The sequence below is a fragment of the Boleophthalmus pectinirostris genome, unplaced genomic scaffold, assembly GCF_026225935.1.
Source record: "Boleophthalmus pectinirostris isolate CB_2022bp ecotype Guang Dong unplaced genomic scaffold, ASM2622593v1 HiC_scaffold_12, whole genome shotgun sequence".
NCBI lineage: Eukaryota > Metazoa > Chordata > Actinopteri > Gobiiformes > Gobiidae > Boleophthalmus > Boleophthalmus pectinirostris.
In genome coordinates, this window is record NW_026571018.1 from 19,526,684 (window position 1) to 19,543,005 (window position 16,322).

Consider the following 16,322-nt stretch of genomic DNA (forward strand, 5'->3'; position numbering starts at 1 on the left):
GGAAAAAAATAATCTTATCAAAGTGTATTTTGGTAAAATATATTTACATTTTCAACAGTTCATTGTAGTTTAAATGAGGACAGATGTCTGGTGCGAAAAATAACAAACTGACTTCAGAGAATGGGCATTGTCAGTGCGTCACAAAGTCTTACATACGCATTTGGCCTTCAGGGTGGGGTTAGAACCAGGGACAGATGACCGTTGAGTCACACCTTAAAATAACAATTTAAAGGGGACGTAATCTAAAATTGACTTTAATGAGCTGTTAACCATGTTATAACGGTTCGCCTTTATCATTAGCTCACTCAGAGTTGTATTTGTATTTGATTCCCGTATTTGAGGCTTGAGTGGGAAAAAATATCCTCCAGTCCTCTATCTCCAACTACTGCTCTGTATTAACTTGCTTCAACAATTTAAACCCTGGGTCTTTAAAAAACATGTTTTTTTAACAAATACTTGGAAATGAATATCCGCTGTTTGTTGTATTGAGATCCCACTATCTTTGAAGAGGCAGGTTCAGCAGCAGAGAATCAGTTCTGACTCAGTTATTCTATCTTAAATTGTGTTTTACAACAAGGAAAATGTACTTTTAGTAAGTCATTATTATCAAAATACCATTGAAAAGCATAATGTCTTATTTACTAACCATTTAAACAGAGATATTCAATATTTACATATAGTTGCTGTAACATTTAAATACACAATCCTGATATAAGGTCCTTAATATGCTCTGTGAAAAATACCTCACAGCACATAGCGTGGTCAAATTATGCAGTTTCCTCTTCATCACAATCCTCAGTCTTGGAGATAGATGGACAGAGGCATCCTAAATGTCATCCGAGTTATTATGTTCATTCTTTTATCTTCAAATGTCTTTTCAAAAATCTGTTACTTCTTTAACTTGATGGAGAGCTTGACACGGACTTCTGTGAGAAAGATGCGGCTGAGGTCCTCACTCACTTCTCGGGCCATGCGTGCCACCATCTGCCCCGCCGTACCAATCACCAGGCTCTGACAAACAAAATACAGCAAGCCACCATTTTTATGATTTTCAAATATGTAGTTTAGTTTGTTCTTTAAAAAATGTAATTACTGAAAAGAAAACATGTTTTAGTTCTTCTGCATAATATGTCATAATAACAAATTTGAAATGATTTATTGTAGAATATATAGACAATAAACGATTATGTAGTAAATTTACAATAGTGTTAAAATTTAAGTACCCACTATAAATATTGACTTATATCACATAATACTACAGTCATATATAATAATTATTGTGACAGACCTACTTCTGAGATATTCAAATACTTGAACAAATTGCATAAATCTGTAGTTCAAGTTAATGGCAACATTATGCTGCATGTTGAAAGTAAAAGCTCTTTTCAGAGGTCAGCAACATCAAAACCTTTCAGATTTCAGCCAAAGTAGTTTTTGTCATTAAATATAAATGGATTAGAAAGGCTATTCAAATATTTACAAGAGAAAATTACTGAAGGAAAAATCTACCTGTATGTACTCTGGATAGAGAAATACATATAAAGAAAGAAGTAAAAAAAAAAATGAACAGCAAAATTTTATAACATATGTTGTATAAGTTTAGCATGATAATCTGTAGTACATAGCACCTAGTTATACACCACAAGAAGAATGCAACCTACCACATGAGACTCTTTCTTTGCAGTCAGCCTCACACACACATCCAGCTCTCCACTTTCTCCTTCATGCCACAGTTCAACTTTCTGCAAAAATAAAATGCATTCATTTCAATCAATCAAATTTTATTTGTATAGAACAAACGTAGTACAATGTGCTTCACATGCAAAAGAAAAATGACAATAATTTAGAAAAACAACAGCAACCCCACCACCACACCATTGTTTCATCCATATATACAGCAATTTAAACAGAAACATAAAACATAAAGCTCCTAAAGGTTATAGTAAAAATAAAAAATGGAGAGATAAATTAGATGGAGACTAAGTAAATAATAATAATAATAATTTAGTTTAAAACAAGTAAAAGTTTCCATTAAAAGCTTAATTGAAAAGACACGTTTGAGTTTACTTTTAAAAATATGAACACTCGCAGCGGACCTCAGATCCTCAGACAGTTCCACAGACGGGGGCCGTAAAAACTGAATGACGCCTCACCGTGAGTTTTAGTTTGGACTCTTGGGACAGTTAAAAGATGACGACCTGAGGACCTGAGAGGCCGGGAGAGCTCATATGATAAAAGCAGATCATTTGAGATTCATTTGAAATGAGCAATTGAACAGGTCTACACTTAAAATAGATAACACAAATTATTATTGTGCTATTCAATTAATCTGATCTAAAAATGATGATTATTATTATTTTTTACGAGACTTATACAAAATTGTGAAGACATCCTGGCTACATTTTCATTTGTTTTTTCATAACTTCTTTGTCTACAAAATCTCCTTTCAGCTCACAGCATGTTTTGGTGCCTATGTATTGATGATAAACAATTATTGATAACAATTATTGATAACAATTATTCAAATATAAAATTAGTTAATAAATATGTCAATAATCTATTAGTTGTAATTAACCTTTTCAGCCCGACTTACCTGAGTCAAAGAATATGGCACTTCCTGGGGCAAATACTCCAGAAGTTTCTCTCTGATGATGTTGATACAAATCTGTTCTGGGGACTGATCTGTTAAGACTTCACTGTGATACTGCCATTCGCCGGGTTTAGCATTCATCAGGAAGTAGCCCTGAAACAAGAGATTGGAGATTAGCTGTCTTTTGGTGTTTTTAATATACTGTTTAGTTTGAAGGAGTTGATGCAAAATATATATATTTTTTTTATTTTAGCTTTCTAGCCTGTTTTAAAATTGTTTCCTCATCAAAAACATGCCTGAAGAGGTTTTAGATATCATCCATGCATGTTTCAGTAATTTAGTGACCTCTCCCAAGTCCTACTTCAACCCCCTGGTTAGCTGTAAGATTCTTTCCATTGCTCTGCCCACAAGCCTACCATGGTCCCACATGACAATTCTCCATAAATATACAAAAGCATGACACAAAACTGTACACAACGACCTCACACACCTGATGCAATGTGCAATAGTTTCATTAGCAGGATTCAAACTGATTGTGTTGTGAAGGGTTAGAGCAAAGGGAGAGGAGACTCAAGAGTGTCAAAAATGAAAGTAAGACTAAAACATGTTAATATGTTGTTTTCTGTGAATATAGCATTTTCAAAACAATAAAAGGTGACATGGCAATCTAAATACTGTATGTATTAACAGTTAATACCCCACAGAAGTAAAATACAGCCTCTTTATGTTTTTCAGTGCACTTTGAGCTTTTTGCACATTTAGTTGTATTGTGTGGTAGGAAATGAGCACCTTTAGTGTCTCTACATCCTCTTTATCCAGGGATGAGACCATGAAAACATCTTTGAAGTGGGGCCAGCCTCTCTGACGGCTCAGCACTCTTAGTTGCTCTTTACTCAGTGCAGATTTGTCCTGATCAGAGGCTGCAGGATCTTCTGTCTCGTCCTCATCGGAAAGGAAGTGCTGCGTCATCTCTGGGCGTTTTTCTGCCCATGGAGGTTTGATCACTGGTCTGACCCGGATTTTACGTCCATTTACAATACCACACGTCAGCTCCGCCGTGATGTCCAACAGTCTGTCCTTAGTCTTTATAAGGTCAACCTAAAAACAGAAGGCAGGGAAAGGAAAGGGCAGCATGAAGGTTAGTTTAGGACATAGTTTTGTCAGTCCCTATGATCTAATTTATAAGCAAGTAGTTTCATTCAGATGTATTTTATTACGAAGTTGTGCTGGAAATCAGATATAATCAATAGCGGAGGAAATGTGCTGGCAGTTCTTTATAAACCTAACCTAACATCACATGACCACTCTGAAGAAGACCCCTAGTGAGCAGTCAAAACTGGTCACTAAACCCTGGTCTAATAAAATAAATTATCAGAAGATCAAATGAATCTCATTCAACTATGCTGGCAGTTCTATTGTGTCAGGTGAATGATTGTTGCAAGGAACATACATTATAGATGAATACAGCTAAATGGTGCCATTCCTCGATCATTCATAAATACCAGTGCGCAGCAATTTATTTTATTATAGCTTAATAGCTGATGCGGGACAAAAATGAATCATTACCTTATTGAGAACAAGTATGGCTGGGGTGTCGGGATGTTGAGCGAGACACTTGAGCACTTCAAAGTCCAGTCTGCCACACATCCATCTGTCTGACACGTCCACCAAAACCACCACTGGAGAAAAACAATATTCTGTAAGCTATTATATAGTGAAGATATGAAAAACAAGTTATTATGTATTGTATGGTATATTATTACCAAGGTCGGCTTCTTTTACAGTGTTCCAAGGATCTATGAGTAAAGACCTTTCCAAATGGTGTCTGTGAATAGTTGATTGTTAAAAAAAATATAGTTAAAGGTGCACTGTGCAACATTTTTGGTGGAGGGTCCGCTACCTACTTGTCTCCATGGAGATGTTATTGCTTTGCCTGGAATGTATCATGGTATGACATTAAACATTCACATCTAGAATTTAATCATTACAGGTGTTTCTATTGCTCAAAAATGCGACTCTCCACTCTCCGCGTAGTGCTGTAACCTGCCTATCTCCATATGTGAGAGATAGGTAGGAGAGATAGGATAATTTAAACTGTGGAACATTCTAGACAAAGCAATAACATTTCCATGAAGACAAGCAAGTGGCAGACCACCCATAAGAAATGTTACACAGTGCACCTTTAAAAAACAAGCAATGTTATTCTTTAGAGCAAGCCTTACCTTTTGACTTTGGAAGGGGTTGTTAGGCCAGGGGTATCCAGTAAAATCTGCAAATTTAAAAACATTTTAATTACATGCTATATTAAAATTGCAATTAGTTGCAATAATAACAACAATCTTACTATCTGTGTTTCATCCTCTGTTAAAACTCCCATTGCACGTGTCCGGGTTGTATGGACTTTCTTAGAAACGGCAAATAACTGAAAAAAAAAAAAGTTATTTATTATTGAATACTGACTTAATAAAATCTAAATGAGTAACAAATGTGTTTAAAATATAAACCATGACTGACCTTTCTTCCAAGAAGCTGGTTAGACAAGGTTGATTTCCCAGCATTAGGAGCACCAATTATGGCCACTTTTAAAACTTTGGCATTCTCAGGCTGATCTGGGTGTCGCATTAATAGTGAGATTTGCTGACCTGGTGAAAGGCAAGTGTATAAACTCTTTAGTCATATGATAGCCAATGGAAACAACATAACATTATCCAGAAAATGTAAATGAGAAGTCTTGCTACCGCTGTCTGACGGTACAGAAGCTGGGAGCCGAGCAGAGCCACTCTCTGACTCTGCAAATCTCCCTTTCATCAGACGGCTCCACAGTGCATCAGATGAAATGAAGCGGGCAGGAGGCAGAAGATATCCATCAATCCTCCCTGGACTGCAGACAGCATTTCCTGTAAAGGCAAGATGCCATTATCTCTTAATATCAATGCACCCAATCTAATACATTGATTTGTATCGTGGTCAGATGGCTTGTATGTTGTTTCATGGACTAGGAGGCTTACGTTATATACAAATTATGGCAATTACGTTGATAAAACATACTAATGATAATACAAGAACACACATATATGGTCATGAATAACGCCTCTAATGCTATTATTATTATTTTTGTGTATATATATATATATATATATATATATATATATATATATATATATTATTTTTTTTTTTTTTTTTTTTTTTTTTTTTTTTTTTACATTTACGCAATAACAAGTCACACTCGCTTACATCAAGTAAACAGAAGAAATGGTGTGGACTTAAAAATACAAAAGAATATATAAATTTGCGTTACTAAAGTCAAGCACAACATATTTTTGGTTTCATTATCGAGATTAATCATTTGGACTTGTAAACAGCTCTTACCAGGCTCGAGCAAACGCGACGTCGTTTCGGTTCTAGCCAAAACAATCCTAGAAGACCATACCGAGGAGCCCCTGATAATCCGGGCACACGCTCTCAAAGCCATTTCACTCAAATCACACGAATATTAGGATATATTAGTTTAATTCGTTTGCAGATTATGACGACGTTTACGTTCACATTGCCCGAAGAGCGCGGCCATCTTTATTTATCCAACGAACAGCAACTTCCGGTTTAAAGAGAATCATCAGAAACATGAATCAAAACGAATGCGACCACTAGCGGCAGGAAATTTACAATTAATTTCACAATATGGGGTCACTAGGGTCAAAAAACTACAATAATATAGATTAAAACAACATTCTTCTTATCTTTTAAACATAATAAACATCATATTGGGCCATTAACATAGACAAGAATGTACGAACGAACATCCTACCAGTCACTAATATTGTTTTAGGTGTTTAAAAAAATAAAAACATAAATTCAGTTTATATAGTTCTCAAATGTATTCTGTATTTCTTTAATGCTTTTTAGTGACTGAACTAAACTAAACTAAAATGCGAATCCAAGTCTATATCAGATTTTTTTTATTGCCATTGTAAGTGAGCAGTCTTTATTAGGTCAACCTTCACAATTTATAAGGTCAAAATTCACAAAGAGGAATTTGCTGGCAATAACATAAAACCATAAATAATTATAGCAGAATAAAAACTATGAAGAACATAAGGGCACATAAACGATAAGGTGTTAAATAAAAATACGCTTTGGCTGATTGTAAACAGTGCAAAACTAACAGTGCAAATATGCCTATATGAAGAATATGAGTTATTTAAAGTGACAGGTGTTCATATATTATTAAAATTCAAATTGGCTAATATTAATATTTAAGATACCATTCCACAGATGGGCTCACATAAATATAAACAAGAGTGAATGAGCCCTTAATTTGCAGTAAACTCCCTGTATCTCCCTGAGGGCTCCTGCAGTCAATGTTCAGTAAGCACCTGTCAACAGCAGGTATGATACTCAGTGGCTAAAATCTGCCCGAGGCTATTACAAATCATCTCATCACAATGCACAAACACATCTGCTGACATGAGCACTTTAAAATGGATGACATCCCTCACAGGCCCTTTGGCTCCTTCGAGATTCTCCAGATTACTTTGTGAGGGATGACGCTCTTATAACCACAAATCAGATTGCATACTGCAGACTTTTTCTTTTCGCTCCCGTCCCCTGAGTACACAGTGCATAGCTTTACCCCTGAGGATATCGGATGCACAGTTGTGACATTGGGGGAGGATATATTGCGCTCCCGTGATCTCAAATAAGCTGCTTGTTTAGTTTTTTAAATTAGGCTTCTTCCTGGCACAGCTCAGTTCATAGTGCCAAGCTGATATTAACTCTTCACCACATAACTTCACCACATCGTCTGTAAAATAAGGTTAATCATCAGACACTGTATTCATTTTATAGCAGGGGTGTATATGAGGGGGTGTATGTAGCCTGATTTCAAAAAGGTACAATCACAAAGCTGCGTTGGTAGTATCTTAATCTATATACATTCTCATAATCTGTATGAACAGATCATGTCTCATGTGAAAGCTCAGAACCTCCAGAATTCTCTTGCTGAACTGCAGAGGCTTCACTAGCACTCATTCATGATTGACTGCAGGAGCTGGGGTTTAGATAGTGACCATTCAGATCAGTGAAAGTCCTTTTAGGTTTAAGATAATTGGATTTCAGCAATTTGAACATATTATCAATAGGTCATGTTTGTGCTATTTAAATTTTCTACATACACTACCTTTAACTGATCAATGTTGCTTATTTATGTCAAACCCTTAGAGAACATCCTCCCTCATCCTTCCAGCACGCCGGCTGTTTGTTGGTCCTCCAGGACTTGCTCAGGGTGGAACAAACACCTCCGGAGGGGACGCATGATGAAGAATATCAGGTAGCACGCAATCTGTCATCATCTAAGTCTAAAAGCACTGCCGCAATAGACAAGACAAAAAAAGTGAGCTTTTAGCAGACTCTTACAGTAGAATTTCAATTGAAGCAAGAGGATATTTGAGGATCAGTAATGTTTGAACTTGCTGTCTCCTGTGTCTCTCTCAAATTCATTCAAGGCCTCCGCTCCCTCAGGGTTTTCCTCACATGGACATTTCACGTGGGAGTGTATCAGAGCTCTTTCTATGACTGCATTAACTTTGGCCTTCAGAAAGAACTCTCCACAAAAAAGACAAAAAGAGTTCGCCGGCAGACCATTTAATCATAAGCCATAGCCCACTTTAGCGTTTGAAGTGCACTTGCCAATGGGATTCAATGCAGTGTGATGGAAAACCTCTCTACTGTTGGAAATCACTGGGCTGTTGATTTCTAATCAGCCTGGCTTTTTGTAGTTATATCAAAACATTGTATATTCTCTTTGTACAAATGCAGGCTTTGGTGAATAGGTTGAATTTCTATAGACCGAGCACTGACATATCTATATGGTGCATAAAGGCCATATGAACTGAAGAATCCAGGAGTACACTGCATATTCAGTGTAGCTTATTTTAGATGTTATCAAACTATAGCCCTTCAACATAATCGTATTTGAACTCTCTTCTCTTGCAGTTGACCCCAAACAATGGAAAACAGCAATAACCAATGAACCAAATTAACCTATTCAAAAAACAAATGACCTTAGGGATAATATTTTGCCAAGAACAACAGAAAAGTTGTGTACAGCATTGCTAATTTTGTTTGATGGTTGTTTATAATATTTAAGCTTAAAACAACACAGTAAGTGCTGAAATACAATTACCATGTACCCTTATTATAGCAATTATCCTTTGATGTTGTTCAAGTTACGCTTTCAGTTTATTGTTTGTGCGAAAATTGAATGGCTATACTCATCATTAAAGCCTTTCATCATTATAAAGTTCTAATTATTGTTGTTTTTTTAGTTTTTAGTATAAAAGATGATTTGAAACTTTAAGATTACAATTGAAATTTCATAGCTTCAAAACATCTACAATAAAAAATATTTGCTACATTTTTTGTTTGTGCTACAACTAAATGGCTAAACTCATTATGAAGTTCTAGTTATTGTTGTTGCTTTTCAGTTTTTAGTATAAAAATATTTTAAAACTATCTAAAATTTTGATGGATAACAAATAAAGCTGAAATTGCACGCCCCCTACTAGAATTGAGTCCGGACCCCCAGGTAGTAAAACTGATGGGATTAAGTATGCAATAATAGCAGGTCCGGCACTAATAAGGAATGCTGGCTGATCGTGTGGAATAACAAAGTTCAGGGCATAATCCGCAGCAGTCATAGGGCATGTCACCAGGAGCAGAGGTGGAAAAAACAACAATGTGTCAGAGCAGCAGTCACTCCATCACCACTGATTGCGGAGCAGGGCGCGATGCTGCACAGCTGGCTGACTGTCTATAGAGCACCTGAACTTTATCCTGCTGAGGACTCCAACAAAGAGGGCTATTTGTAAAGCACCACAGCCTCCTGCATGAATAGATGAATGTGCAAATCTGATAAACAAGAAAGAGGTGTGACTTCACTGTTCCTTCTCATGCAATCACCGCTCCATAAGTTCTCCAAAGACATGATTTAGCTCCCAAACTACTCATATAGGTCACACTGATGCTCTGATTGTACAATCTCTGTCTCAGCGGGGAGGAGAAAGAAAAAAAAAACTTTTATTCATTCTAGACTTGCAATCGATGGGACTTGTCTGTGAAGTGGATCAATAATGCCTCCCTTTGAAATCATCAATCACGTCGGTGGTGAATTTAAAAAGCGTAATTAGGAGCAGCGTTCTTAAACATCCTGTATTGATGTCTTCTTTGGTATGGAGAAAGACACCATTCTGCATCATTAACTTTGTATTATTGGCTGATGGAGCCTGCTGCTGCTACTTCCCCACCTGCTGAACTCGGAGCGCCGTGTGTGATTGGGCTTTCAGACCAAATTCTCCTTTCTTTCACTGGGCTGATGGGGGAAGTGTGGCTTGCAGGTCCAAATTGGCTGGAGTATTGTAATGAACCCAGTCTCTGTGCTAGACCATAGACTCTGAGTTCTCTTCACAATGTCTTATTTCAGATGTTTTTGGAGTTGAACATGGTAATTTTCTCTCTAAAACTCTGGCCTGATCACTTTCTGTTAGTGTTTCATCATTTGACATCACAGAAGCATAGGTGCACACTCTGTTCCACTCTTAGCTGTTGTCCATCTGTCTCTCTTTGGTAATAAAACAGTATCAATATGGTGGCGAGAGGGCAGGTGGGCTGTTGTAATGGAGTAATTTATTTTAGTTGTCACAGAAATATAAGTCTTTGATTAGGGCCCTATACACATCAGGCTGTACAAATAGAACCTTTCATCAAATCACAAAGCATGTGACACTATTGACCGCACACTCCACTTGTGTTTCTGTAGTTTTCTTACCAGTCTCATGAATTAGTGAAAAGTTATTTTGTGAAGGTGAATGAAAATTTACCAGAGGTCCTCAATATTTTCACACCACCAAAAAGAATAGTTTTTTGAGTTCAGATATAAAGCTGGACTCTCAGCCATAAATTTAGGCTAAACATGGTCTAAAATTAAACTACAATAGCAATACTAAGGTATTGCTAATGAATAGTGAACACAAAGGAACAAAAATACATTTACATATTTGCCACTACATTAAAGAAATACTAAAACTACAAAGGGCTCTGCAGCACCAGAGGCAACAGTACCATAAACCACAGTTTGGGAAACACTGGGCTATACCATCTGAGCAATATTGTTGTATTTGCAATTCTTTGTTTTTCAATGTAAAGTCAGTAATTTCAAGTCTTACTAATATTATGGAATACAAATGAGCAAATCTGTTGTGAAATTGGTTGTAAAATCCATCATAAGACACATAAAAGTGTCTCACAACACACTCAGAATGTTTTGTCTCTGGTGCCATTAAACATAAAAGCCCAGGATGAGTCATCTGATCATCACTCTTCCATACAACAGAGAGAGGATGTTATGCACTTTAATGGTGAGATAATACTCAGATGATATGATAGCAGCAAACAGCTGGCTTATGATGGTGTCATTGGTGACAATAGAGGCGCATGACATTTCACAATTTATAAAACTTTCCAAAGAATAAGTAAAATGTGCTGTGATCCATCTCTACATCAGAACTCGCAGTGGAAAATTAAAGGTGCATTATGTAACTTTTCTGGTGGACGGTCCACCACCTGCATGTTCCCATGGAGATGTTATCACTTTCCCTAGAAAGTTTGACATTATGATGGCAATTTGTCTATCTCCATATGGACGAGCAGGTGATGGCACAGGCCATGTTACTGGCCAGATCTGTGGAGAGGCGACCACGCTTGAAGTAAGAATTTATGCAAAGTCTCAAGGAACAAGAAAGAATAAAGTTACTTAGTGCACTTTTAATAATTGTATTTAATGAATTTAATTGATCAAAATAGTAAAATTCTATAGGCCTACAGTTACTTCATTATAGTTAAATCAGTTGTGTGGATGCTGAAAAGAATAAAGAAAAACTTGAATTAGGCTACAGAGTTGTCTTTACCAAATTATCTCAATGGTTATCATTTAAAATAACTCTTAAATCAGATAAAAGCAGAACGTTTGGGTTAGTTTGTCCAATTGCGTTCCTCCTGCTGTGCCTTTAAACCGCACCGCTCTGCGCAGCGCCGTCTAGCGAGCGGTGGCAGTGCGCATGCGCGGGAAGTGGCTGGCGCAGACAGCAGCGGCAGTGATTCGGCAGCGCAAAGCAAAGGCAGAATCTGTCCGTTTTAAACCATGGCCACCGACTAAAAGATGTCTTTAGCGGGCGTACACGGAGAGTAAGTAGCTCCATCCATAAAACGAGCTTGTTTTCCGATGCTGTACGGCATCCCTGCATTTTAAACATATTTGTTGTGAAAGGGCAGAAAGGCAACAATGGGTATGTGGATCTTTCACACTGAGTGGCTAGGTTAGCTATAGCCAGGACCCTCCAGTCAGCTGGCACTGCTCTGAGTCTGGCAACAGGGAGGTTTACAACTACTGTACTGGGCCCCTCTTCTGTCTATTCAGCTATTATAAGCCTCCCATGTTTTACGAGTTTTCTCTTCACAAATAGTTCAAGACTGGACTTAAAGTAGCTGGTAAAAACTGGTGTGAACTGAATTAAACTGTGCTTGTGTTTGGCAACTGGTTAGCTATTTGTTTGCTGTTTGACGACTATAAGATAGAGATCCTGCCTGCTTAATCATCATTTTACAACCTGTTTTTGCAATGCATTTACTGGCAAAATGTCTTAGTATTATTTGTTTGCGGAAAAACCTTTCACTAGAAGGTAGTGCGTAGAGGTGTTGTGCACTTGTCCTGGAGCTATTCTCAGCTTTTAAACTATGAAACTATGGTCGGGCTGTCACCAAGTTGTCTCCTGTACCCCTGATGTGTATGATACTCTCATTAGGACTTGCTGCCTGCGTATATCTCTATTTAGAGCCTCAGCCGTCTCGATACAGATGTTGCGCGCCGTCGGCAAATATAGCGCCTCTTTTACGCACCGACGGGGGAGCAAAAGTGTCTCCACCTGCAAACCCAAGTGTTAAAGGTGATAACAAAAGGTTGACGTCACCGGGCACGTCCTGATCCCTGCTGTACGCGCGGAGCAACGGGGAGCACTCATTTTGTACCGGAGAGGAGATGCTGCTGGCTGCTGGGCAAATGCTCCGTGGCTTGGAGGAGGAATAGGTCCTTCTGTGATCCGATTTCGGCTATCCTGAGGGCGCACTTAACTAATGGGGATGTATTGATGTTTCTCCGTCCCTTTCGGTCTCTTTACCTGGTGGAATGTTAATGTTGTTTTATTTGGCTGCCCCCCGTGACACTGCCTTTATTGTTGCAGTCTGTCTATAATGTCAAGGAGCCTGACGGATATGATTAAAAGCGTACTGCAGTGTGCCCGGACTATGGATCCTCTCAGCTTCACATGGTAAGACTTGCAAACATTTGTGCGCTGTTTTGCATCTGCTCTGTGTAAAGTTTAAACAGACTGTTATGTAAAAAATCCATTATCTACTCCTAACCATAACAAAGGTGAGGTTGTTTAATTTATGACAGCGGGGAGGATGTGCTCAGTAATATCCTGTGCTTACTCAAGCGACTGCCTCACCGTACTTGCTTCAAAAGTGCAGTTTTGCAATGTAGCTCTGTGCCTCTACATTTTCCAAAGAGCAGATAATTACATTTTAGACCTCGTTGAAGGGGGAACTCAGACCCACCGACTAGTACAATTATGCTGTAGTGCAGAATGAGCCCTGTTTGCATTAGGGTGCTATGTTTCCCAACGCAGTGAAGAATAATTAGGTCTGGCAGTGAAATGACAGCAAAGGTCTCTGCTCTGCTGTGAAATGTATTGCGCCATTAATGATAGAAATACGACAGCTCTGTGACAGGATATGGATAAATTGACAACTAAGCTAACTTTCACAAATGCTTTATTAGTGTACTTTTGAATTAAAACCAACTTCGAAGTAGGCATATCACTATAATTACTACATTGACTTATCTTTGAATATATGATAGCTGGAACAATATATTTTGGATCTCAGTATTTATCATGGGTCATTTTTCTTTGCAATAATGGGGAGAGTTTTGACATTTTTATGCAATGCCATAAGATTTGAGCTGTCGAGAGTAGAATAAATTACTGTTATGGCTAATTATCTGTTCATTTTGCTATTTATTTGTGGCAGCGCAGGCTTTTTAATGATATTGTTTGTTTAAAAATGGGTCTACTGGGATTATCCTGTTTTGGATCAGTGGCAAAGTAGTTTCAGTATTATAATTTATCGCAGTATTTCTCTGTAGCAATATATCATGCTTTAAAATGTGTTATCCTGTCAGCCCTACTTCAAAGTGGATTGGATTCTGATAGAAGTGATGACTTTTGGGTATTTCCGAGGCAGTCTAGTGGTCAGCAGTTCATTTGATCAGTCCCTGCTGCGTTAAGCAATGCAGTAACTCTTCCCTAAACTGTAACAACACTTGATTGCATGTGTTAATTAATGCCTTTGTCTGTGTCTCTCTCTACTCTCTTGCCTGTGACTCATTTGCTGAATCTTCTGCCTCGTCACTGCAAACTCAGATACTTTAAGGGGAAAAAGCAACTTGGCTTCAGGTTTTCCAGCCAAAACCACTGACAAATGCATTGGAACATATTGATTTACATTGCGGTCTGGAAGGGTAGTTTCCTCTACAAATCTTGTGTAGCTTCTTTTTATGGGCTGTCTGTCTAGGGCTGCTTGTGTGAACAGTTAAACAATTCCCAGAGCTCACCGAGTCTTTAGGTATAAGCTTGACTGGCGGAGTGGAGTATTTATAGTAAGCCGCAAGTGACAAAGCGCATATTAACGGGTGATGATTGTTTGTTTCTCACACAGAGGCGTCTCAGTGATTATAAGTAGCGTGCACACAAGGCCCGGATGTTTTGTGTTACCGAAAGTTCAACACGTGACAGTTTTTAAGATCTGATTCCCAACATTGGGCTTGTTATGGACTGCAGCAATAAGAAGAGAACATCAAAGCGTTGGTTTTATTTCTTTGAGACTTCAGAGCGGACTATGAATAACAGATCACAAGGTACAAAGGGAGAAGCAAGAGAAGTTGAGCGTGCTTTAATGTTTCAGCTGTTGTTGGGATTCTTACAAGAGCTCATTAAAATACATTGATTAGTACCGTCCAGCCTCTGTGATTGGTGGTTCTGAAATGGCTTGACTAACGGGCGGATTTTTGATGCAATAATTCCACTGCGTCACAGTGAGCCACTTGGCAGGATGCACTTTACTGAAAGTCTGTAATTTTATGTTGCTTTTCAGAGATTGTACTTGAATTGGAAATGTATGCGCCCCTTTCGTCCTATTCCACAACTGCTCTCTATTCGAATCTGTGTATGTTAAATCTCTTGCAGGTGTTGTCTGGGAATTTATGAGCATAGCACCATTTCTATCCACTGTGGTTGTTTTCAGATGAGCCGCATTTGTGAAATCCATTTGCCAAATGAGGATGCACTCTAGTTTCCGGGGCAGGGGAGGAAAAACACATCCCAGGTAGCATTGGGCTTAAAGTGCGTATGACAGGTTAGACTACTCATTTCACTAAAACACAGTTAACATCATTATATTTTAAGATTTTACAAAAAAATTATATTGATACTTTGCAACTGATGTCATCAGCATTCCCTGGTTGTTAGAAGCTGGAAGTTAAAATTTTAATCAGAGCTTTCATTTAACATAATATGAAAAGAACTGACTAATAGTTGGAAGTACAATAGGAGAGATGATTTTGTACCGTCTCTCTCAAATAACATTCACAGTCACAAGCTAGCTACCATTAGCCAACAATTTTTCCAATTAGTCTGTCTCTCCTTATTTCTTGAAAATTAAGCACCTAACCACAAATGGAAGAAGAAGAAGTGGAACCACGAACGGCTGAGCATTCTTCTATAGACATAAATGTAGAACACCCCCAGCGTGATCTGACTGCAAAGTATCAATAGACAGATATGACATATGTAGAGGTAATTTAATAAATGTTACCTAGCAAAAAATATTGTTAACAAAGATCAAAACTAAATGGCACAATAGTTATAATTAGACTATTATATAACAAATTAACATTGATTTTGTTAAATCAATGTTTAAACTGGCTTCCTTGTGACTAAATTGTCCCTGCATTTTAGGTAGAATTTTTGGTGTTTATGACATAGTTTCAGAACTCACCGGTCCTTTTCCTCTCAACTATTTTCCACAAACTGCCACTTAACTGATGCAAAACTATGATAAATATTTACCACAGGTACCAAGATCCTACCAAACCAAGTCATAATTAGAAAAACATGAAAACCTGCCATATGCACTTTAAACATTTAGAGTCCATCATTGCAGTTGTTAGTCTCCACTCGCCCACTCCGTTACCCACCATTACAAGAGCCAGGCCCACCCGGTGACTGTGAGCAGCGTGAGTCCGGTTTCAGACTGGGAGCAGATGTTTGGTTGTCTTTGTGAAAGTCAGGAGGTGCGGCACGAAGGGTCAAAAACAGGTCAGGCTTGGGCTAAAATCCACTGCAGCCACATGATACCAGCAGATCAGGTGTTTTGGACATCAACATGGGCAACTCCAGGATGTGAGAACAAAGAGCTGAACCTGCAGGGGAGAGGCAGAGGTCAGCTGTGACATGACATTTAGGCTAGCTCACATGCTCTGCTTTTTAATGGGGCCAAATATCCACCGGCACTAAGCCCGAGTCCTGTACGTGTGTTTTTGATTCTTTTTTTTTGATTTGCATGT

At 38.1% G+C, this 16,322-nt stretch overlaps 2 protein-coding genes across 5 annotated transcripts in view; one reads left to right on the forward strand and one right to left on the reverse strand.

Moving 5' to 3' along the window:
• Window positions 1–9: 9 nt before the first annotated feature.
• On the reverse strand, window positions 10–6,174 carry eral1 (Era-like 12S mitochondrial rRNA chaperone 1). The gene is made up of 11 exons (XM_020930291.2): window positions 5,960–6,174; window positions 5,329–5,487; window positions 5,105–5,232; window positions 4,935–5,012; window positions 4,813–4,859; window positions 4,354–4,415; window positions 4,157–4,269; window positions 3,380–3,688; window positions 2,594–2,743; window positions 1,662–1,742; window positions 10–1,011 (listed from the first exon to the last, which is right to left on the reverse strand). Exons 1-11 carry the CDS (start codon window positions 6,060–6,062, stop codon window positions 889–891), a joined length of 1,353 nt encoding a protein of 450 aa, XP_020785950.2. The 5' UTR covers window positions 6,063–6,174; the 3' UTR covers window positions 10–888.
• A 5,515-nt stretch (window positions 6,175–11,689) lies between these two features.
• Window positions 11,690–16,322, forward strand: part of fam222ba (family with sequence similarity 222 member Ba) — a 47,846-nt gene continuing 43,213 nt past the window's right edge. For 2 of the 4 annotated variants that reach the window (XM_055148886.1, XM_020930245.2), the window contains exons 1-2: window positions 11,693–11,827; window positions 12,880–12,966. The gene's annotated coding sequence lies outside the window, so the exon portion shown is untranslated. Of the gene's footprint in view, window positions 11,828–12,879; window positions 12,967–16,322 lie in introns of all 4 variants that reach the window. The other 2 variants (XM_020930246.2, XM_055148887.1) reach the window with 2 other exon arrangements.

Coding starts and splice junctions, on each gene's coding strand:
- eral1 (XM_020930291.2), bottom strand. CDS start 6,062: ATGGCTTTGAGAGCGTGTGCCCGGATTATCAGGGGCTCCTCGGTATGG. Junction 4,270..4,353: donor TGTAAAAGAAGCCGACCTTG/GTAATAATATAC, acceptor GTTTTTCTCCAG/TGGTGGTTTTGGTGGACGTG. Junction 1,743..2,593: donor TGCCATATTCTTTGACTCAG/GTAAGTCGGGCT, acceptor TTATTTTTGCAG/AAAGTTGAACTGTGGCATGA.